This window comes from Oncorhynchus gorbuscha, unplaced genomic scaffold, assembly GCF_021184085.1.
Source record: "Oncorhynchus gorbuscha isolate QuinsamMale2020 ecotype Even-year unplaced genomic scaffold, OgorEven_v1.0 Un_scaffold_894, whole genome shotgun sequence".
NCBI classification, from domain to species: Eukaryota; Metazoa; Chordata; class Actinopteri; order Salmoniformes; family Salmonidae; genus Oncorhynchus; species Oncorhynchus gorbuscha.
The window spans coordinates 170,768-194,071 of record NW_025745867.1 but is presented as its reverse complement, the minus strand read 5'-3'; the positions used below and the strand labels follow the sequence as shown (position 1 = coordinate 194,071).

Here is a 23,304-nt window from a genome sequence, read left to right as displayed (position 1 = left end):
CTACACACTTTTCAACAACCTTTGACACCACAGGTAGTATACTAATGGGCTTGTAGTTACTTACTCACGTCAGCAGGGTCGCCTGATTTAAAGATGGCCGTTATTATGGCCGACTTCCATACCCTTGGAAACACACCGAGACCAATAGATGTGTTGGTGACCTTAGTAATGGGGCCAATGAGTGACTCTTTGTAGTTTTTAAGAAAGGTAGAGTCCATCCCAAACACATCTTTGGCTTTAGAGTTCTTTAGTGAGCTAATCACCTTGTTCACCTTTGACTCAGAAACCTCCCTTATGATGAAGACAGGTTGAGTGTCATTCACTAGCACTGAGCCCAAGAAATCAGTGGAGGGGTTCTGTGTCAGTAACCTGACAGAGTCAATAAAGTAGGAATTGAAGGCTGTTGCTATTTCAACTGCATCCTGTGTTAGATTGTTATTCACCATGATTTCTAGTCTTTTTGCAATGTTACTATGGTCTTTCCCTGTTAACTTTTTTAGATTCTCCCATATCAATTTAGAATTTCCCTTTGCTTCACCAATTATGTTAATAAAAAAGTTTGCCTTGGCCTGTCTGATTTCTTTTATCACCTTATTTCTCAACATGGTAAACCTACGTCTGTCATGCTCTAATTTAGATTTTAGGGCGTTCTTTCATCAATTTCCAGATTTCTCCATTTAGCCAAGGAAGAGTGCTCTTTTGGCCAGGTTTGGATTTGATTTTCTTTAGGAAGCCATTTATTGTAGTCTGGATTGTGGATAGAAAAACCTGACTATCAGCTTCCACGTCTGTATAGGACAAGAGATCATTCCAGTTTATTCCCTTAATTGCTTTTTTTTTGTATCCAAATCCGGCTTTAAACTTCTTCACAACAGTATCTCGGACCTGCCTGGTGTGTTCCTTGTTCTTCATGATGCTCTCTGCGCTTTTAACGGACCTCTGAGACTATCACAGTGCAGGTGCATTTATACGGAGACTTGATTACACATAGGTGGATTGTATTTATCATCATTAGTCATTTAGGTCAACATTGGATCATTCAGAGATCCTCACTGAACTTCTGGAGAGAGTTTGCTGCACTGAAAGTAAAGGGGCTGAATAATTTTGCACGCCCAATTTTTCAGTTTGTTAAAAAAGTTTGAAATATCCAATAAATGTCGTTCCACTTCATGATTGTGTCCCACTTGTTGTTGATTCTTCACAAAAAAATACAGTTTTATATCTTTATGTTTGAAGCCTGAAATGTGGCAAAAGGTCACAAAGTTCAAGGGGGCCGAATACTTTCGCAAGGCACTGTATGCTCAGATCAATATGGGTCTGATAATGGGTGCAGAGAATACACAGATCAATGGTAGCCAGACATCACACGCATCCACACAATGACAAGCGCACACACTTACACACACACACTCGTGCACCTACACACTCCCACACACACACAGAAGTGCATGTACTGTACACACACACATTCAAGGGCGACCTTGTCCACCGAGGCTCACACACACAGCTCTCTTGCACCTCTCATGGCATCTCCTGTGTGCCTCTGGAAATGTGACATCAACCCGTTTACAACCTGATATCACACCCTCATTCCAGGAACAACCCCACTATCTGAAGTGAACAACTATCAATGGATTGAATCAGAGGTAATGTAGAGCTTCATTGTTAAACTCAGATTAATGACACAAGCCTGGGGAGCCAGGGTGGGAAAATGTAATATGCTGAAGTTTAGTGCAAGATGTTATGTATTCTGTACTTTGAAATTTTAGCCTTATGTTTAATATGAGTAAGTCCTGCAGTGTTGGAAGAGAACAAGGTGTCACTATTTCAGAACAGCTTTTGGTGTACAATGCAATGCATGCTTTGTGTGTGTGTCGATAGGCTATTCAGATAGTCAGTACTTGTGATTCAGACTTGAATTGTGCTATTTATATATATATATATTTTACTGTAATATAATAGACAGATTCTATAGCCCATTTCAAACGACTGTATCGCTCCTTCACCCTTATGTGCTGAAGAATCAAACACTAAAGCATTGAATACATAGAAAAATCGCGACGTCATGGAAAGAATGACGTCAGGTTTGATGAGCCGCCGGGAAGGTGGGCGGAGCTACACAACCGACAGGGCCAGGGAGATGCACACACAAATAAACAGATGTCAGTGCTCATTTAATACTGGTTAAATCATACGATGTATGAATTGATTTTTGCACGCATCAGATTCTTATAAAGTAAGACCGGGCAAAGAGTGGGTGCAAGAGGATCTCCATCCGTGAACGGAATTGATGACGTAACCGTTTCCACGGGCGACTGATATGTTGGTTAAGCCAATGGGGATCTACATTGGAGTTATTGCCCATCCCCCTGACGTGAATCACATGTCCCTTGCGATGTTGTGACAGTGTAGTGGGCGGGATTTTTACTACAGATCGGGAAAGAGGGGCAGTCTGTAGTGAGATACTGAGGAGAGGGAAAGAGAGGAAGGTCTCAGAGGTAATATTCGGAAAACGGAGTAAGTACTTCGTTTTAATTTTTTTTTGCACACAAATATATATTTCCATAAGTAACAACATGGACACAAGCCAAGCTTTGATTCTGGTAAGCAATAGCGAACCGGTTTGGTTTTATCTCCTTACTACAGTTTTAGCTTAACGGTAAACGTTAGCAAGCTCAGTGCAGCTGCTCGTGAGTTCATGTCTAGCTTGCAAGCTAGCTTATATTTGGGTAAGAAGATGGAACAACTGACATTGAGCTTCTCGTTCTTTACACCACAATTTGCTTCGGTCATTGACCTACCTAACGTTTTCCAGAACAGGATCTTATTGACAAGTTAATGGAATGTATTGTAACGTGCGAAAATACAACTCGCGGGGTGACTTTGTGTTTGAAAAGTTGTGTAGCTAAATAACGTTAGCGGTGTAACGTTATTTTGAAATGGGTTCGACACTAGTTTTGGAGGAGCTCGTGGACAGGAGGTGGAGGTTGACGCCTAACCTCTACTGTACTAAGGAGTGAAGAAGAAGCAAAAGTCCTGGTGAAAACGACTTGAAATAACCAAGTGCCTGAAATAGCTTGTTGAATTATTTGCGTGAGTAGCTAGCTACGTGAACGTTATTTGAGTCCAGCCATGCTGGTCGACTCGGACTCCAACTGAATTAATTCAGAATCTTAATTGCTGGGTTCTTCTTATTCCGCCTGAACATGTTATTAACGTGACGTTCGTTGGCTAATAGTTGACTTGACACATGCAGTGTGCTCATAATGAGTCAATAACCTGTAACAGTCACTTTCTTGCCGCAAAAGGTCTACGTCCGTTGCTTTGTTGGTACTGTTACATTTTATACATAAGTTACAATTTCTCAATTGAAAATGAACCTTAGTTTCCTTACATTTTTCTTGGTTACATTGGCAATTCTGCCGGTTAGCTACCTAACGTTAAGCATTGACGACGATGGGTACTCCACTTGAAATTATTCCATGGTGTTATTCCACTGCACTCGTCGGTTCTACCGTCAGTTGGTTAGCCAGTGGTTGACTTGTGACATAGCTAGCTAAGTAACAGTCCTGACTGACAGCTAACGTTATCCAGTTAAATGAAGGATATACTGTAGCTAGCTAGGTGAAGCGTTAGTGCACCAGCTGCTAACATTGGCCAACCTACCTTTAACGTTACATGTTTTGCAACGGTAGCTACGCCGCAACACATCGTTAAGTTAGCTACTAGCACTTCTGTCTGAACTCCGTCTTTGAAACCTGTCATACATATCAGCTTGATGATATGCACTCTGGATGCCAGCTGAGATGCCGAAATTTCAACTTAGTACAGCTAATGTTAACAAGTTACATTACCGCCGGTATATCTATTTAGTTGTAGCAGTGTCCATAGCGGATCCATCTAACTAGCTACGACAGATCCATTATCCTGTCATGCTTTCTTTTCGCTCAGTGTGCCACCATTAGCTACCAACCTCGAGCGTGATTATTTGTTCACGTTATGACAAGGCAACGTAACCAATCATTTGACCTTGACTACAGATAGTCCAAAGGCAATTTTCTACATATTTTTCTATTGCAGAGTTTATGTACTGGTCCCAGTGTGATAGGCGACGAGCTATCACGTTTTGATGTCTAACAGAAGGGATCAGTCCTTATCCTATTAAATGGCACCCGGCGTGCTGCACTTTGCCAGCAATGCATTCTAGTCTCTGCTGAATGCTGAGCTTCGAATGAACGCTGCTGGTTGACCATCTGGATTACGATCACTTATCGTTTGGGAATCTGTGTCATCAAATTGCAAACATTGGGGATTCCATTGATCTGTGCAACGCTTGTATTGAAGTCTAGTAATGTGCATTAATATGCATCCACAATACACATGCTATAATATTTGAAGAATTTACAATGCTGTAGTCATGTAAGAGAGGTATGGTGATCATTGGACAAGTTGTATAAAATAACGTTTTTAACCCATATCAGTGTAGGATATGGTTTTACGATTTTTGGGTGTCAGGGTGTTCTGATATGTGAAAAATCAGTGTTGTCAAATGTTATTTGTTACATACACATGGTTAGCATATGTTAATGTGAGTGTAGCGAAATGCTTGTGCTTCTAGTTCCGACAATGCAGTAATAACCAATGAGTAATCTTACCTAACAATTTCACAACAGCTACTTTATACACCCAAGTGTAAAGGGATGAAGAATATGTACATAAAGATATATGAATGAGTGATGGTACAGAACAGCATATGCAAGATGTAGTAGATGGTATCGAGTGCAGTACATGCATATGAGATGAGTAATGTAGGGTATGTAAACATTATATTAAGTGGCATTGTTTTAAAGTAGCTAGTGATACATTTTTTACATGTGGCAGCAGCCACTCAATGTTAGCGGTGGCTGTTTAACAGTCTGATGGCCTTGAGATAGAAGCTGTTTTTCAGTCTCAGTCCCTGCTGTGCATTCTGAATACATTCATGGCATTCAATAGGAGTGTGATTTCTATCTTCTAAACATTTGCCTTTTATAGATCCACACATTTTGGCCATAAAAAACAACAACCGTTGACTGTGTCTGAGGCTGTAGTTTTAACCGAAACTGTATATCACTCAGGAATGAACCATAAGCAGTGCAGCAGAGTAAAACTGAGCATACAGTAATAAAAACCTTCTCACTTGCATGGTATTTGTCAGCGGTGGTCCCTGTTCAATTATTAAAATGGGTGTATGTTCTGTGAATTGCATAGGATTTCAATGCCAATGATGAATCATTGAGGAGTTTCACGATCGGCTGACTAATTATTAGTCTGATACTAGTACTGAATAGGATTTTAAGTCTGTCTCTGGTCTTACGTTGTTTTGGAAAGTAGGCCTTTGAGTGGTTGTGGTTCAGTCAGAGGTTTTAACCTAATTAAATCAGTAGGCCGATACTACCTGAGTACAATAGCTATAGGATTTCAGTCTTCTCGTCAGAACACATTTCTTGGTAAATTAGGATTATTGAGCAGCAGTAGACTTTGTAGTTAATATTGATGGCATTTAGAATAGACAGGTGTCAAAGTATAACATGTGTAATATGCCTGTTTATTAGCGAATAGGTACTATTAGGATTAGGTAGGTACTATGATGTAACATAATTATCCTGTTAAACAAAGTTTCGGACAAAGTGCTGTCTATTCCAGGTAATGATTTGGCCTTGTCGACACTGCATCCCAGACTCATCGTGGACATGGACCCTGGCAGGGCTGCCTGATCCGTGCTCACTCAACTGGCTACCTGCTAAACTGTATTTCCCACTCATGTTGAACATTGTCTATAATTGTCAGGAAATCTAACATTCTGCATCAAATCTAAGAAATGGCTACTATAATCCTCCTTTTGTCTTACTATTGTAAGACCTACTATAGAAACTTACTAACGGAGACTCCTACTGCAAAAGGCACAATTGGTTATGTAAAAGGCAATGCAGCTGTTGTCACATTAATCTGAAGTGACATTCAACCCCATGTAGGCTATCATGGACAGCTCAATATAGTCTGCTGTACTATTAGGTAGGCCTACATTGTATAATGCTGCTTTTTACTCAAGCTGGTGCGATGCGTATCTCCTATATTATTGTAAGGGTAAGGATATTCCACGCTGCGGTTTAAAGGCAAGTCGAGTCTGACTCATGCTGGCTCAATTAGGCCCAAGTCTAAACACACGCAAGCTCTGTTCTCTTTTTAATCAAATTGGCATAGAGTGATATTAAAGATAAAGTATTTTCTTAATTTAGGGTTTTACTATTTTTTACATTGTAGAATAATAGTTTTGATGTCTTCACTATGAAATAACACATGGAATCATGTAGTAACCAACAGCAACCAGCACTCCATCACTCTCCTTTGTCAAATAGCCCTTACACAGCCTGGAGGTGTGTTGGGTCATTGTCCTGTTAAAAAAAAAAGATTGTCCCACTAAGCGCAAACCAGATGGAATGGCGCATCGCTGCAGAATGCTGTGGTAGCCATGCTGGTTTTGTGTGCTTTGAATTAGGTATGACGATATATATCGTGTGATGATATCAATTGGACACGTGTGGAAGGAAATTTACAACACAAACAAGAGTGATCGTGGCACAGAGACCGTACCTAAAAGAGGGGCTACTTTGGTCGCATTGTCATGGTTTGGGTATGAAAGGTTTGACACGAACCAGAAAACCGCCCCCTCCCCCCTGCAAAATATGCCGCAGGCCGGTCCCGACAACAGGCTCAAACACCACTATCTTACAACCTACACAAAAATCATGTGAAACAGTATGGAGAGAGTCTACGGATGAGACCCCAAAAAGTACAGTCTAGTGCTCAAAACAACCCCCTGACTCAGACATGGCGAGAGGCTTGTGCCCGTGGCAAAGCATATGGCAAAGACTCACGAAGATGGAAGGAGGTAACAGCTGCCGTTACAACTTAAATCTGCAAAGACATGGCCCCAATTTACACGGTCGAGAAACAGGCGTTTCGTGTGAGAGTGCAAACACTCAACCCAAGGTATCAAATGCAAATACATTTTATTTGTTGAGTATCATTCAAAATGTAATAAAAAATAGTCCTTTACATGTGGTCATTTTATATACACAATTTATTCATTGAATTTACAGAAAATGTGCTATATGGTGATATCATTATCAGGATATGAAATGACCTATATCTGGATAGTAGATTTTGGCCATATCGCCCAGCCCTGCTCTTGAATTCTAAATAAATCACTGACAGTGTTACCAGCAAAGGGCCATCACACCACCACCTCTATACTTCACAGTGGGAACCACACGTGCAGAGATCATCCGTTCACCTACTCTGCGTCTCACAAAGACATTTACAATTTCCTTCAGTCTAATGTCCATTGCTCGTGTTTGGACCAAGTTTTTTTAGTAGTGGTTTCTTGCAGCAATCCGACCAATCACGAGTGGTGATTGCATCTCAGTACAAGAGGCATCACTACAGTCCCTGGTTCGAATCCAGGCTGTATCATATCCGGCTGTGATTGGGAGTTCCACAGGGCGGCCCACAATTTGCCCAGCGTCGTCTGGGTTTGGCCGGGGTAGGCCGTCATTTTTTAAATATTTTATTTTTTTAACCTTTATTTAACTAGGCAAGTCAGTTAAGAACAAATTCTTATTTTCAATGACTGCCTAAGAACAGTGGGTTAACTGCCTGTTCAGGGGCAGAATGACAGATTTGTACCTTGTCAGCTCGGGGGTTTGAACTTGCAATCTTCCGTTTACTAGTCCAACACTCTAACCACTAGGCTACCCTGCCCCCGTCATTGTAAATATTAATTTGTTCTTAACTGATTTGCCTAGTTAAATAAAGGTTACACAATAAATAATAATATAATTAAATGAAGGCCTAATTCACACAGTCTCCTCTGAAAAGTTGATGTTGAAGTTTTTCTTGAACTCTATGAAACACTTATTTGGGCTGCAACTCTAATGAAATTATCCTCTTCAGCAGAGGTAATTCTGGGTCTTCTTTTACTGTGGCGGTCCACACTAGAGCCTGTTTCATCATAGCGCTTGATGGTTTTTGCGACTGTACTTTCAAAGTTCTTGAAATTTTCTGTATTGACTGACCTTCATGTCATGATGGACTGTCGTTTCCCTTTGCTTATTTGAGCTGTTCTTGACATATGGACATGGTCTTTTACCAAATAGGGCTATCTTCTGTATACCACCCCTACCTTGTCACAACACAAATGATTGGCTCAAATGCATTAAGAAGGAAAGAAATTCCACAAATGAACTTTTAACAAGGCACACCTGTTAATTGAAATGCATTCCAGGTGACTACCTCATGAAGCTGGTTGAAAGGTTGCAAGAGTGTAAAAACTGTCAAGGCAAAGGGTGGCTACTTTGAAGAATCTTAAATATAAAATATTTTTATTTGTTTAATACTTTTTTGGATACTACTTGATTCCATATGTGTTCATAGTTTTGATACCTTCACTATTATTCTACAATGTAAAAAATAAAACCCTGAAATGAGTAGGTGTGTCCAAACTTGACTGGTACTGTATGTATTTGTGTCATAGTTAGTAGGCCTGTGTCAGTCTGCATATAAGAACTAGAGAGACACATGCATACAATCTTATTTTGTTTGAAATTAGCCTGGTAAATGCATTTTTAATCTGTAGACTACAATCTCAATTGACTCCCCCAGCATATTTGTTTAAACCCAATCAAGGAGCACAACATTTGACCTAAATAGGAGGAAACCCCATGACGAATCAGAAATAGTGGGGGCAGCTGGTCACACAATGGTCGTAAATGTCAGAGCAGCATGACCTTAGTCTAGGGCTGGGCGATATGGCAAAATATCATATGTTTTTTCCACTCACATTTTTTGTGGTATTTAATGTTTTAGAATTATACAAGTTCTGAATTTGCTTTGAGTAGTGCGTGACCCTATGGTTGAAACAAACTTTCTAAGATATTTCAATAGCTCTTTCTCCATTCTGATTATTTTATACAGTTCAATTCAACTAAAATATTTTTGTTGCATTTCTTGCACCCATTTGCACCCATTTGAGAATTTCTACACTGCCATGTATGGCTGCATGACATGGGCAAAACATTTAGGCCTCATTTTTAACCATATGTTGCGATTTCACTTGCTATTTAGAGTAAAACATATTTATATAATTCTATAGTTGTAATATAATAGTGGGCACTTTGATTACAGTGTTTAGTATGACAATGCCAGGTAGGAGTTATTTAAATAGGGTTGGAACCAAGTGTTGATAAGTGTTTCCTAGGGGACCCTGTATTCTTTGGCTACATTGAATGATTTATCTTAGCTACTTTGCGTAGCTAACATATTCATGCTTCACGTATACCTCTTTGATTTAGAAGATACTGTTGCACAAGCAACATGAGGATTTAGGTCTACACCATCACTTGTATTATCAGGCTGTAAAGCTTGTTATGTTTGCTTTGACCCAGTACATTTATTAGCTAGCTAGCCAGCCAAAATGATTTAGGCCCAACTTGCTAAGAAAAGACAAACTACGTGTAATTCTAGGTTGCTAGTGTCTCTGGTCAAGCAACAACAAATGCGCTCCTTGAGTGACGGGGTGGTGCTATGTCTGTGTGGAAAGTGCTGCCGGAGAGTGATTACTCAAGTAACGGAGTAAACTATCAAAATTGACATTTCACACAGCATATCACATTTAACAAATCAAACATTCAAAACCCGTTTATAGAACGTAAAGTAAAAACCCAAACTGGTCCATGCATCAATACCAGGATATCGTAAAATATGTTATACCCCCTACCTCAGGCCGTAGAGCTGCCCAACAGAGTCAGTTAAAAAAAGGAGAGCAAAGGCTCTCAACTTCAAAGATGGCTTGCTCTTGAAAATGAAGGACATACAAGTTAAATAAAACCATAGCCTCAATAAATCTACCCCTATTCCCTTTAAAAACTCTGAAGAGGCTCAATTTATTCCATTTGCTTGTACAGAAGGAAAAGTGGAGACGCAATGGATGATTTTTAAATGTCCCCCAAGAGACCATCACAAATCTTGATTAAATGAGCAGAAGAGCACTGGGAAGAGGAAGTGTGTCGCAGAGTTGACGCCGGGCGGGGACACCTCTGCATGGTGTTGTGAATTGGCAGGCTGGTCATGTAGAACACAGAGTAGAGAAGTACCCAGTCTCTGGTGTGAAGTGGCCCGCTGATAGCACTGAGCCATGCTGCATGACATGAGTAAGGCTGGGTGCCTGCCTCTGCTTTGTACCCTCCACATTTACACGCCCTGACCCACTTCAGCAGGGGCCAGAGTGGGGAATGGGGACAGGGAGGGGTAGTCTGTAGGATGCTAAAAATACCCCCATCTGCAGTAGCAAGACCATAGCAGAGGGATCCCTGGAATGGCTGTCCTTGACTCACAACGAGTAAGTTGGCATGTAGAGGGGTTCAAAGTGCCAACCATGACCAAGAGGGTTTCCTTAGTTTGGGGAGAATTGCTTGAAAGTCCATCAACAGATAACATTTGCACCGTTTGGCTATAGAGGTCTGTTACATCTCATTTTCTGCTCCCTGGAAAGGAATAACCGCTGAGCTTTTTTATGACAAACAACTTCGTATACGGTTCTAAGTGAAACCCCAAAAGATTTCTTTGGTCTTCTCTTACTTAGTAAGGGTTTTGCTGTTTTTGTACACAAAGAGTTAACCTCGCTCCTATCATTGTTCAACCATACCATGCCAGCTGTTTGCTCGGTGATCCTATCACAATGATTTTCCACTGTTGTGACATGTGATCTGTTCCGCAACCTGAAACTGTCACCGCTCAGCAAATGTTGGCACTTCCTTCATCTTGGTGGTGCAGACGCTCGCAGGGGGACAGGCTCAGAGCATGAGATGTGAGGACAAGGGAAATGGAGCCTGGCCGCCTACATTACTTTGGGGTTGAACATGTGTGTTCGCTGGGTGCTGAGGGCAACTCAAATATGCCAACCATTTTTAGAGGACCATTTAGGGGGTAGAAAACGCATTGAGTCACACACCGCAATAGGCAAGTTAATATGGTAAGTCATCTGGGCCACAGTTGAAATTCACTTGAATTTGTCTAATTCACTTGAATTTGTCTAATTCACTTGAATTTATGGAAAGATTCCTGTCAAGATGTTCCTTTCAGGCAGAATGCAAGTTGCCAGAGTTTCAATAAGGAACTGCAACCCTCCTTGTCTAAATGGGCCACACTAAAATTAGAGCACAAATTCTACTTAGGCAACGATAAAAAGTTTCACTTTGTGTTTTTGCACATCTCACAACTATAAAAAACACTACCACATGAAATATTTTGGTGGAAACCTCTGTGTACGTTTCAACCTCACCCCAAACTTGTGGCCAGCAAAAGGGGTATTTCCCTCTCAAATGAGATTTTATGTCACCTCAGAATTGCAACCAGCCCTGCAATTATGTTGTGTAAAGAATAATAAATCCTGTCCTTTTTCCATGGCAGATGGCTCCAAATAGAATTGACACGTGACTAAATAGTTTCTCAAAAACAAGTCAAAGTAGTGGGTTCGTTGGGTTGCTCTCATTTGTCCAGTTACTGAAATTGCATTTTTCACTTGTGTGAATGTACCACATTCGTGCCCTCATTAAAGCACTCTTTTTCTGGGCATCTTAGAATATGCAGGGATATTGGCCCGATGCAGTTATGAGTATTATGTTCCCGATCTGACTTGAAAAAGTGAAGCGTGCTCACTACTTTTTCTCTCATTCAGTTCATTGTTACACCCAGACACTAATGTAGACAGTAAATAAAACCGACTTCCCAGCTGGTGACCTCTTTGAGAGAGGGAGTAGGAAGTGCTTCCCCCACCTGCCCTACAGTGTTAAATTCCTCTAGAGCAGTGATTCTAAAATCTCTCCTTTGGGACCCCCAGCTGTTCCATGTATTTGATCTATTCCAGAGCGAGCACACCTGATTCCAACTTGACTAGGTGAATCAGGTGTGCTAGTTCAGGGCTATAACACGTTTTTGAAAAGTTATTTTATTTTGCAGAGTAGAAGTTTGAGAACCACTGCCCTAGGGGATTCACTGTCCTATTTTAACCTTGAGACAATATAGATTGGGTCATTTTCATCATTGCCAATTTGAATAGTCTTTCCATACAAGCTGCCTTTTACATGTCATCTTTCCTGATGTTTTTGACTTCCTTATTCCGGTGCATCCCTCTCCCCGCTTCGAACATGGCACCTTTCCTTGTGGTGATTCTAAGAAATTAATCGTTGTCCTTAAAACAGGCTGACTACTGCTGTGCTTTATTCTTCACTTTAGTCAGCAGAGCAGAGACGATCTCCCAGATGATGCCAGAGATTGTCTAATTAGATTAAAAAGGAGCTTTTTCTGAGATGATCATTCAGTGAGTGCCAGCCCCATCTCCCAATGAATCGCCACTAGCCAAAGTGGGGACACTGAATGTCACGGTTTTTAATTGCACAACTGAAATAAGTGTAGCAGGGACATTTTGATGATGGACTCTGGAAATGGAGATAACCCTTCCTACCTCCAGAGGAGGTATTTCTCCTATATAGCTACTTCACATTAAGCACGAAACACTATGTGGGAGGAAGCTGGGCGTTTCATGAGTTATAATTCTTGCAGTAATTCCAGTTAGGCTAAGGTAAATGCTCTGGTTTTGACTTGTATACCAGTTGAATGGACTATAGAACTCCACATGTGCGTTGGTACATAAATGATCATACATTAACTACAATGCATTTTGTTTGGCTCTGCTTTTACTGTAGTGACCACCTACACCTGTTTGCCTGTGCTTCTTGTGGGGTTTATAGTAGAGGTCGACCGATTATGATTTTTCAACGACGATACCGATATCAATTATTAGAGGACCAAAAAAAAGCTGATACCGATAAATTGGCCGATTTAAAATAAAAAAAAATAATAAAAAAAAATAATAATAATAATAAAAAAATAAAATAAATAACATATTTAGTAATTTTCTTTATTTTTTACAAATGTATTATTATTATTTTTGTGTATATATATATATATATATATATATATATATATATATATATAAATTTTTTTATTTTATTTATTTTTTATTAAAATTTTTGTTTAATTTTTGTCTTTGTAATAATGACAAGTACAACAATACTGAATGAACACTTATTTTAACTTAATATAATACATCAATAAAATCAATTTACCCTTAAATAAATAATGAAACCTGTTCAATTTGGTTTAAATAATGCAAAAACAAAGTGTTGGAGAAGAAAGTAAAAGTGCAATATGTGCCATGTAAAAAAAGCTAACGTTAAAGTTCCTTGCTCAGAACATGAGAACATATGAAAGCTGGTGGTTCCTTTCAACATGAGTCTTCAATATTCCCAGGTAAGAAGTTTTAGGTTGTAGAAATTATAGGACTATTTCTCTCTACACCATTTGTATTTCATATACCTTTGACTATGGGATGTTCTTATAGGCACTTTAGTATTGCCAGTGTAACGGTATAGCTTCCGTCCCTCTCCTCGCCCCTACCTGGGTTCGAACCAGGAACACATCGACAACAGCCACCCTCGAAGCATCGTTACCCATCGCTCCACAAAAGCTGCCGCCCTTGCAGAGCAAGGGGAACAACTAACCCAAGTCTCAGAGCGAGTGGCATCACCAATTGAAACGCTATTAGTGTGCACCCCGCTAACTAGCTAGCCATTTCACATCGGTTACACCAGCCTAATCTCGGGAGTTGATAGGCTTGAAGTCATAAACAGCTCAATGCTTGAAGCATTGCTAAGAGCTGCTGGCAAAACGCACAAAAGTGCTGTTTGAATGAATGCTTATGAGCCTGCTGCTGTCTACCACTGCTCAGTCAGACTGCTCTATCAAATCATAGACTTATTATAACATAACACACAGAAATACGAGCCTTTGGTCATTAATATGGTCGAATCCGCAAACTATAATTTTGAAAACGAAACGTTTATTCTTTCAGTGAAACACGGAACCATTCCGTATTTTATCTAACGGGTGGCATCCATAAGTCTAAATATTCCTGTTACATTGAAGGTTGTGCAATGTTATGTCATAATTAAGTCAAATTCTGGCAAATTAGTTTACTTTTTCACGAATGCGCACCACATCGATTATATGCAACGCAGGACACGCTAAACTAGTAATATTATCAACCATGTGTAGTTAACTAGTGATTATGATATCTTATTAAAAAAACTATGTTTAATGCTAGCTAGCAACTTACCTTGGCTTCTTACTGCATTCGCATAACAGGCAGGCTCTTCGTGGAGTGCAATGTAAGGCATGTGGTTAGAGCGTTGGACTAGTAAACCGTAAGGTTGCAAGATTGAATCCCCTAGCTGACAAGGTAAAAATCTGTCATTCTGCCCCTGAACAAGGCAGTTAATCCACCGTTCCTAGGCCGTCATTGAAAATAAGAATGTGTTCTTATCTTCTTATGGTGTAGGGGACGCTTGCGTCCCACTTGGCCCAAAGCCAGGGAAAATGCAGCACTGCAAATTCAAATAAATTGATATAAAAATCTAACTTTCATTAAATCACATGTAAGATACTCAATTAAAGCTACACTCGTTGTGAATCCAACCAACATGTCAGATTTTAAAAAGGCTTTTCGGCGAAAGCATAAGAAGCTATTATCTGATGATAGCACAACAGTAAATAAAGAAGGTAGCATATTTCAACCGTGCAGGCGCTACACAAAATGCAGAAATAAAATATAAAACATGCCTTACCTTTGACGAGCTTCTTTTGTTGGCACGCCAATATGTCCCATAAACATCACAATTGGTCCTTTTGTTCGATTAATTCCGCCCATATATATCCAAAATGTCCATTTATTTGGCGCGTTTGATCCAGAAAAAAACAGCTTCCAAAATGCGCAACGTCACTACAAAATATTTTAAAGTTGCCTATAAACTTTGCCAAAATATTTCAAACTACTTTTGTCATAAAACTTCAGGTATTTTTAAATTTTAATAATCGATCAAATTGAAGACTGGTCTATCTGTGTTCAATATAGAAAGACAACAAGCCAAGCTACTTTTCAAGTCTTGCGCAACTCCCAACAGTGTTACGCAGTTCCTAGATGGCCGTACTTCTTCATTGCACAAATGAATAACCTCAACCAAATTCCAAAGCTGGTGATATCCAGTGGAAGCGGTAGCAACTGAAAACAAGTTCCTAAGAAATATTGTTTGCCAATGAGAACTCACTGAACAGACAGAGACTAAAAAAAATATCTTACAACCTGTCAGAGAGCGCCAGAGTAGCTCCTCACTGGAGTGAAACGTGCTTTTGTAAGCCTAGTCAACAAAGCGTAACAAATAAATATTCTACATGCAATCGCGTGTTTAAACTTAGATCAATTTCAACTCGTAATTAAAGTACGTTTCCCATTTGCCATTTGAGTGCATAGGCTATCATCAACGGTAGGCAGGCTATCAGTGAGTCACCTACCACTTTGCAATGTGAACTTGAGGCAGTAATTATCTGAAAGTTAACATTTGACTTCAAATAATGAGGCATGTCTTACCTTGCTTCAAAGTAGCCTTGCGAAAATCCATCCATAGAAACGTGGAGGCAATTAGTTTATAAAGACTTCCTGATGCCATTAACCAGCATTTCTCTCCTGTTCTATTGGTTTTCATATCGACTTTCTTTCATTGTCCGGAAGCCGGCGGCACAATCGTAAAAGCAACTCATCCTTGTCGTTGTTATATATTGTCCCCTTCTTTCTAAGTTTGATATGTTGATCTCTGTCACATATGGAACGACTCTCGCATTAGGCGTGCTGTTTAGAACGCTGCTTTCCAGCTAATTGCATTTTGGCAAATGTTTTAAAATGACTTATTAGCTGCTACATTACAGGAGTTGCATGTTCAAATAAAGGCTATAGCATTTTGACTAACACAATAGGCTTGCTATTGTTACATATTTCCATTAGGCTCTTAATGAAAAATGTCCAGTCCTTGTATGCATGCATAGTATCAGAGAGGAAGAGGCTAAGTGAGAGGTTCAGCTCTCGCCAGAATCTTATCAAAACAAGCCCAATGCATTTCTGTCGCCTGCCTTCCAGCCTTGGGACGACTGCCTTTTTGTTAGGGCGCTGAAATAAGCTTCTCGTCATTATATAAAGATCTCTGATAGTATTTTCTGTCACATTTTACTATTTGTGAAAAATGTAAAGTCATTTTTTTGTGTCTTTTTAAAAAAATGGATATTAGCAGAGTAGACATAATCCAAATTGTTGCTTCAAGTTGCTGGTCATTTTAAAAAATTGAAAGGGGATTTGTTCTGATTTATTAGCACTTTAACTACGGCGGGCGATATGGTTCAAACTTAGTGGATAGTGCTAAAACAATGTCATATCTGAATTCTTCCGCCTTTATGCACATTTGTCATAGGGCTCAAGGAAAATACTAATGTTGAATAACATGTCAGCCCTGTCTGTCCATGAGTTTAAATGGCTGACTGCTTCCCACGGCGGTGTGCCTCAAATAAGTATAACATTTTCTCTTCAAAAGGATAGCATTTCAAGTTGAATCTTTGCCAGTGACCTGTGGTTCCTACAGTCTATTTTCAGTGGTGCTGTGAAGTGAACGACTACAAGCGTCTTTACCTGATAGTTTGGATTATATCATCAGTGTGTTGCCTTGTGACTTTTTCATAAGTGCTACTATATTATTGCAATTAAACATGCCATTTGAATTCTGAATGACCAAATGTACGTTTCCTCTTCTTTCAGATCCTCGAATGCTGTCTTCTCTCTGAGTCTGTGTGTGTGAACTTCGGTCAACATGAAAGAATAGGGCCACGGTCTGAGGGAAATGGATTTTGATCTGTCCAAGTCCTTCTACCTGGAGTCTCCTCATTTCACCACCATCATTCTCTGAAGGACTTATAGCTGTTTATGGGAACTACTGCTGGGCTCGCTCGCTGAGGATTTTAGCTCTCCCTTTGGGACGCCATTTTTCACCGTAGCCGACGGTGCGCACGCAGAGGGACATTATGGCAAACAACTCCTACAGCGGAGTGAAGAACTCCACGGCCAACCACCATGGGGACTTTGGCTGCTCGCTAAAGGATCTGCGGTCGCTCATGGAACTGCGGGGGGCAGAGGCAATAGGCAAAATCGGGGAAAGTTATGGGGACGTTCAAGGACTCTGCACCCGATTGAAAACGTCACCTGTAGACGGTAGATACCACCTCATTCTATTTCTCGACCAATACACCTTCATCACTCTTAATTTGGATTAGATCTGTTGTTCTTGAATGCTAGTTGTGAATGCCAGTTGTGAATGCTAGGGATACGTGTGGTTATGAAAGTGTTTCATGGCAAAAATGCATTGCTTAGCAAGCATGTCATTGGGCCATGTCATCCACAGCACCTTGACATCACTTCCTTGGAAAGCTGGTGTCCTAGTAGACAGGTGGCCGGGGGGACGGTGGCACTGACCCGGTCCAGGCCTTGAGCTATTCCTGGGTTTGTGTATCTCTTTCGCTCTCTTTTTTCACCTCTGGTGTGTGGAGGGGAGGCTTCAGACAGACCAGCTGCCTGCCTGGGCACAGTACCAGACTCTGCAGGTCAATGTTCCACATGTGGGGACAGGACAGGATGGTGTGCGCGGCTAGTAACTGGTTTAACGTTGTGGTGTGGGCAAGACATGAGCTCATCTCCGGAACTGGTCTGCTGGCCTGTTCCGTTCTGCTCTGCCTCTCTCCAGCAGCATGGCATGCCTTTATCCCCCTTTCGCCATGCCCTGGAGACGAGGGTTGAAAACGCATTACCAGAGTCTGTCCGAGAGAGTTCCTTCCTGCTGTAGCCAGGGCTCAGGTCTTTCAGGGCTCTCCCCAGCAATGTCTCGCTCCCTGTAGCAGCTAATCTAGAAAAATGCCACTGCTTTTTAAAGTGTGTGTGTATATTAGTCTCTACCACCAATGCAATATTTATCCTATTTTTAAAAGGCGGGTAAGCAGCACCACTGTTCCGTTCCTCAGGGACGTTCCATGTTGTCTGCTTTATATCCTGCCTGTGTTTGTGTGTGTGTAGGCGCTGATCCTCTCTGTTCACTCAGCAGATCTGGCCATGCCAAGTGTGTGGAAAAAGTGCAGAGTCACTTTACATCAGGGACTTGCCTGTGTAGAACCTCTCCTGCATACATTGGTTTACTGCTCTCTCTCCAGTCTCCACATAGAAGTTGTTGTGCCTAATCGCTAGCATGACCTGGAGTGAACTCTTGGGGGAGGGGATTTTCTGTTTGATCCAAGATTAAAATGGCACTGCACATCCACCACAGTCAGTGCCCTGCACTGTTTCAGTACTCTTAGTGAATGGCCTGTACCACATCTGTTTGTAGGTTCTACAAACCCCTGTGCCACATTCATTTGTTGGTTTGAACTTCAGATGTGGCACAGGGGTTTGTCGGTTTGAACATCAGATAGGTTTGTATAATATTATATACAATATTTCACTGATTTGGACAATGGTTGCCCCATTTCATTCATAAAAAAAAAATTATAATAATTTTCATAGCTGACATTCTTTTAAAAAGGAAAAGCCTCACTCGCTCACTATTAAAAACTCATTTTTTTATTCAAGTTAAAATATTGCACCTTCCCAGCAGTGCAGTATTGAATATCAAAATAGTTAAAAAATAAATGTGAGATATAAGAAAGTAAAAAACAAAACAAGAGAATGTGATCTATATACAGCGTCGGTGCCAGTAGCAAATTTACAATGATCATCATCTAAACTGAGCATCTGTGTCAACCGGTTGAAATGCCAAACAGAAAGGCTGCTCATACTTGAGGCTTGAATGATCCCACATGTCCTAGATCAGTCCGTTATGGTACGTGTCCTCTCCTGCCCTTTATTCAGTGAGTATTGAAACAAGACCATTAACAGCCAGAAGTATATAGGCCTAGTCATAGCTGGATTCTGTTCTGCCAGCTCCATGTCAAAGTGCCAGAGTAAGGCTCCAAATGGGGTTTTAATGTACATGTGTCAAATGCAAGGATTTGTTGAGCACTTTGTGTTTGGGAATCTTTGGTGAATTGTAAGATTTGTAGAACTTGTAATGACAAAGCAGGGGATCTGTACAGGGCCATGCCTTGTATGATATTGTGGTTAGTCGATTTATTTTGTCTTGATCTACGGTACCAGTCAAAAGTTTGGACACACCTACACATTGAAGATTTAAAAAAAAATGTGTACTATTTTCTACATTGTAGAATAATAGTGAAGACGTCAGCACTATGAAATAACACATGGAATCATGTAGTAACCAAACCAGTAGGTGTCAACTTTTGACTGGTACTGTATGCTAGCTAGAGACAATTTTAGTGTAAGTAGTCATGACAGTTGGTGTTTTATTAAGGATAAGCGAGGGTCAGATCAGGTAGGGTTATCTGTCCATTTGAGTTAGGCCTTGTGTATGTTCAGGAACTTGTTGTAGAAGTGCCCTTCCCTGTGTCATGTAAAAATGTTCCCAATTCTCCTTTTCACTTTCTGATTGCTCTGACTGTTCTACTCGATTGTGACGTCATTTTGTAAAATTTCTCACTTCCTGAAAATTGTCACAGTTCAATAATTGCATGCACGTATGCTTATGTGGATGGCTGAGCTCGTGCGGCTGTCTCTTCCACCCCCTCGGCCTTAATTAGCTAGCTACGGGTTTATTTAGCTATACAAACAAGCTACAACTGCACACCTCTGACAACCAAGCCATCTCGATCAGCTTGACCACGAATTATGCTAGCTAGCTAATTGAGGGTGTGGAGAGACAGCCGCACAAGCACAGCCATCCACCTAAGCAGACGCGCGTGCAATTATTGAACTGTGACAATTTTCAGGCTCAGAGAAATGTACATGTCACAATCGATCAGAACACAGTCAAAACAATCAGAATGTGACAATTGAATTGGGGACATTCTAACATGACACCCTGCCCCTGATAGGCTAGAATAGCTCCACATTGTTTCCTCCACAGCGTGTGCAGTGCAGCAGCTCCACTACTTGGCTGGGTGGCCCAGAGTTTTTAACACATGTATTTCAATCAGCTCATTCACTATTGGCCCAGGAAATGAAGCCGTCATTTAAGATTACTGCCAGCTTGACAATCGAAAGAGGATTGCTAATTAGTTAGTAGGCCATTTCTCCATTCTAAATCCCAGTACTTAAACTAATCTTTTGTCCACTTCCAGCTTTTATTTGGAAAATAATAATTTCTTTACTGGTTACAGTATTACTAGGGACAGCATTGACATTTTATTTTAAAGGGAGCAGGCCTTCCTATAACCCTTGAATGTCACTATATTTAGGCCAGAATACTATATGTACTCACCAGACCTCCACAAGGCTATTTTCTACACTGTAACCACCATCTTTCTCCTTTTACTAGAGCCAGTAACATAATTCCCAAGGATGTTTCCCACTATTATTTCAGCACTGAACAGACTGTTCTTCTGTCCCTTAACTATATTCTTCTGTATAAGCTGAATTTGAGAAAGCTCTGCTCCTGAGCAACAATATTATTGCCAAACTTAAGGGACGCGTTAATGCAGAGTTGTTTTTCACACAGGAAACAAAATATAAAAAATGTAAGAAATATCTTGTGTTTTGTAAAATGCAGCTCTGAAAATGCTTCTTATTGTCATTTCTGCTCATCTTCATACTCATTTTGTGTTTTCGTTGCGCTTGTCCACTCGGATGAGAAATCTTGGCTCATCGTCAGACCAATCAATTTCCTGCATTCAGGAACAGCCATTCTATCAGCAGACAGCGCTCAGACTGATGTGTAGCTACTTTTTTTGGTTTTCTTTTTCTCTCTCTGTAAAATGTAATATTAACTGGCTACTTTTATAAACATTTGAAATATGATGGCCATGCATTATTTTAGCAAAAAAGCTAATATACTTGTGTGGCTTCTAGCTAAAATAGCATTGCACTTCAGTTGTCATCTGATCAAATTGTAGCCATTTTCTGCTGAATGCTTCTGTAGTTGCTCACCCCTAATCACTATTGAAGCAAAAAAACACGGACACTTTCAATCTAAAACGCAGGTGAAAAGGTTTCAAATGCAGATTGATGGTCTGCGTTTTGATTTCTGAAAGCTAATGCAATCCCCGAATCTTCTCAGATTGCCTGCTCCTTCTTTCACTATTGTTCAAACTCTTCAGAGTAGACATAGTTTGGGTGCTACTACATGTATCTGGTGATAAATCTCATGGGAGTGCTGTAATACCCATCTGCCTGCAGATTGATTTACCTGTTATCTCTGGCTTTAAAGTCCCTTCAGCAGGGCAATTGATTGATCACTTCTGGGTTTGCCTCTGGTTATTGGTGATTTCATAGTGTTTTGTTTTTGAACCTACCTGTACTTTTTAAGCTGTGTCAGTCTTGCTAGTATCGTTCTCTTTTGAAACCAAGGCTATGTCTGACACAGAATCTCTGATAGACTTTGCGCAGAATGCTGATGGATCACAAAAGTATGTTTCCTAATTGTTAGGGCAAGATTGTCAAATGAAAAGTTTTCTTGCTCCTGTCTATTGCTGGGCTTCCCAAACTCTGTCCTGGGCCCCCCGGATGCATGTTTTGGGTTTTGCCATAGCACTACACAGCTCATTTCAAATAGTCAAAGCTGGATGCATGTTTTGGGTTTTGCCATAGCACTACACAGCTCATTTCAAATAGTCAAAGCTGGATGCAATACACAGCTCATTTCAAATAGTCAAAGCTGGATGCATGTTTTGGGTTTTGCCATAGCACTACACAGCTCATTTCAAATAGTCAAAGCTGGATGCATGTTTTGGGTTTTGCCATAGCACTACACAGCTCATTTCAAATAGTCAAAGCTGGATGAGGAGTTGGTTATTTGAATAAGCAGTGTAGTGCTATGGTCCTGTAGGTTTTCACTCTAACCCTACTCTAGTGCACGGTGCACTTGATTCTAATAATTAACTGGTTGATAAGGTTTGTTAGTTACAGGTTAGTTACAACTGGGGTTGGAGTGAACCTACAGGAGGGTAGCTCTCCAGGAACAGGGTTGGAGAATCCTGGTCTATAGTCTAATACGACTCCATTCCTCCAGACCCCAAACAGTAATATTTTTTTTTATTGTAGCCCTGGACAAGCACACCTGATTCAACTTGTCAAATAATTGTCAAGCGCTAAATGAGTTGAATGAGGTATGTTTGTGCCAGTCTACAACTAAAATGTGGGCTGTTGGGGCTGCTGGAGGACTTTTACTGAACTAGAAGTAACAGGTTTGTTATAAAGATGGACGCCTGCTAGGGGAAGCTATTCTAGATGTCTCCTCTCTCTGTCTGCGGAGATCATGTAGCCACAGCTGTTTTGCCCAAATCATTTTACCACCTGCACCATGAGTGAAGTCCAGAGGGCTAATTTTAAACCAGAGTCGGCAGAATAGGACAGTACTTGGAGGGGTTAAGCGGGGACAAGTCGATTATTAAAGAGTTAATGAATAGCCGCGCGGGTGACTGGTGATGGACTAGCTAAGTGATTCCAACTCTAACATGATTTCAACCTTTTGTTTTGTCATACGTCCTCTTGCCTAAATCATTCTCTTGTCACTAATGTTTATTTCACTCATGTGGGGATGGGGGGGTGGAATGATCAAGCTGTAAACGGTGAGTCATCAGCAGCGGCGGCACCTCCTCCACACACACACACGCGGGGGGGCGAGAGACTGCATTGCTGCCCCTCGACCCACACTACTTTAACGTGTAAACACACACAGAAATATACATTTATTAAGAGATACAGTTTGATGCACACATAGACAGCAGCTTTAAAACGTCCTTTAACAAAAGTCTGGACACGATCAGTCAAATGACTAATATCATGGGGTTTACATTATAGGCTAATTGCTGTAGTAGCACAATATTCTACTCTATTGCTCACTACTTGTTGTTCTGTGGGGTGAATTCCAGCATGCTTTCCACCAGGGGTTTGATGTAATACTGTGAAGAGAGTGGTCTTGACATGGCCAAATTGCCCCGTCTCTAGTGCTTGAAACATTACACTGGATGTTGCAGTAGCATGTTCTTAAGTTGATTCTGACAGCTCCTTTTGGCAGAGAATCGTATCTCAGCAGGTGTGCATGCACCTTCTCCTCCATTCTATCCTTCACTCCTCTCCTCCTCCACCCCACTGCTGCTCTGCAATGCTGACTAATTACCCACTGCTACACGTGATGTCATTGCTCAGTGCTTGCCTGCAGACTCTGAGCACTT

At 40.7% G+C, this 23,304-nt stretch overlaps 1 protein-coding gene across 7 annotated transcripts in view; it reads left to right on the top strand.

The window, feature by feature from the left end:
• Nucleotides 1–2,364: 2,364 nt before the first annotated feature.
• Nucleotides 2,365–23,304, top strand: part of atp2b1a (ATPase plasma membrane Ca2+ transporting 1a) — a 54,737-nt gene continuing 33,797 nt past the window's right edge. For 5 of the 7 annotated variants that reach the window (XM_046336006.1, XM_046336004.1, XM_046336005.1 and 2 more), the window contains exons 1-2: nucleotides 2,365–2,517; nucleotides 16,796–17,245. In XM_046336006.1, the coding sequence (XP_046191962.1) occupies nucleotides 17,059–17,245 (187 nt within the window). In that variant the 5' untranslated portion in view covers nucleotides 2,365–2,517; nucleotides 16,796–17,058. Of the gene's footprint in view, nucleotides 2,604–16,795; nucleotides 17,246–23,304 lie in introns of all 7 variants that reach the window. The other 2 variants (XM_046336003.1, XM_046336002.1) reach the window with 2 other exon arrangements.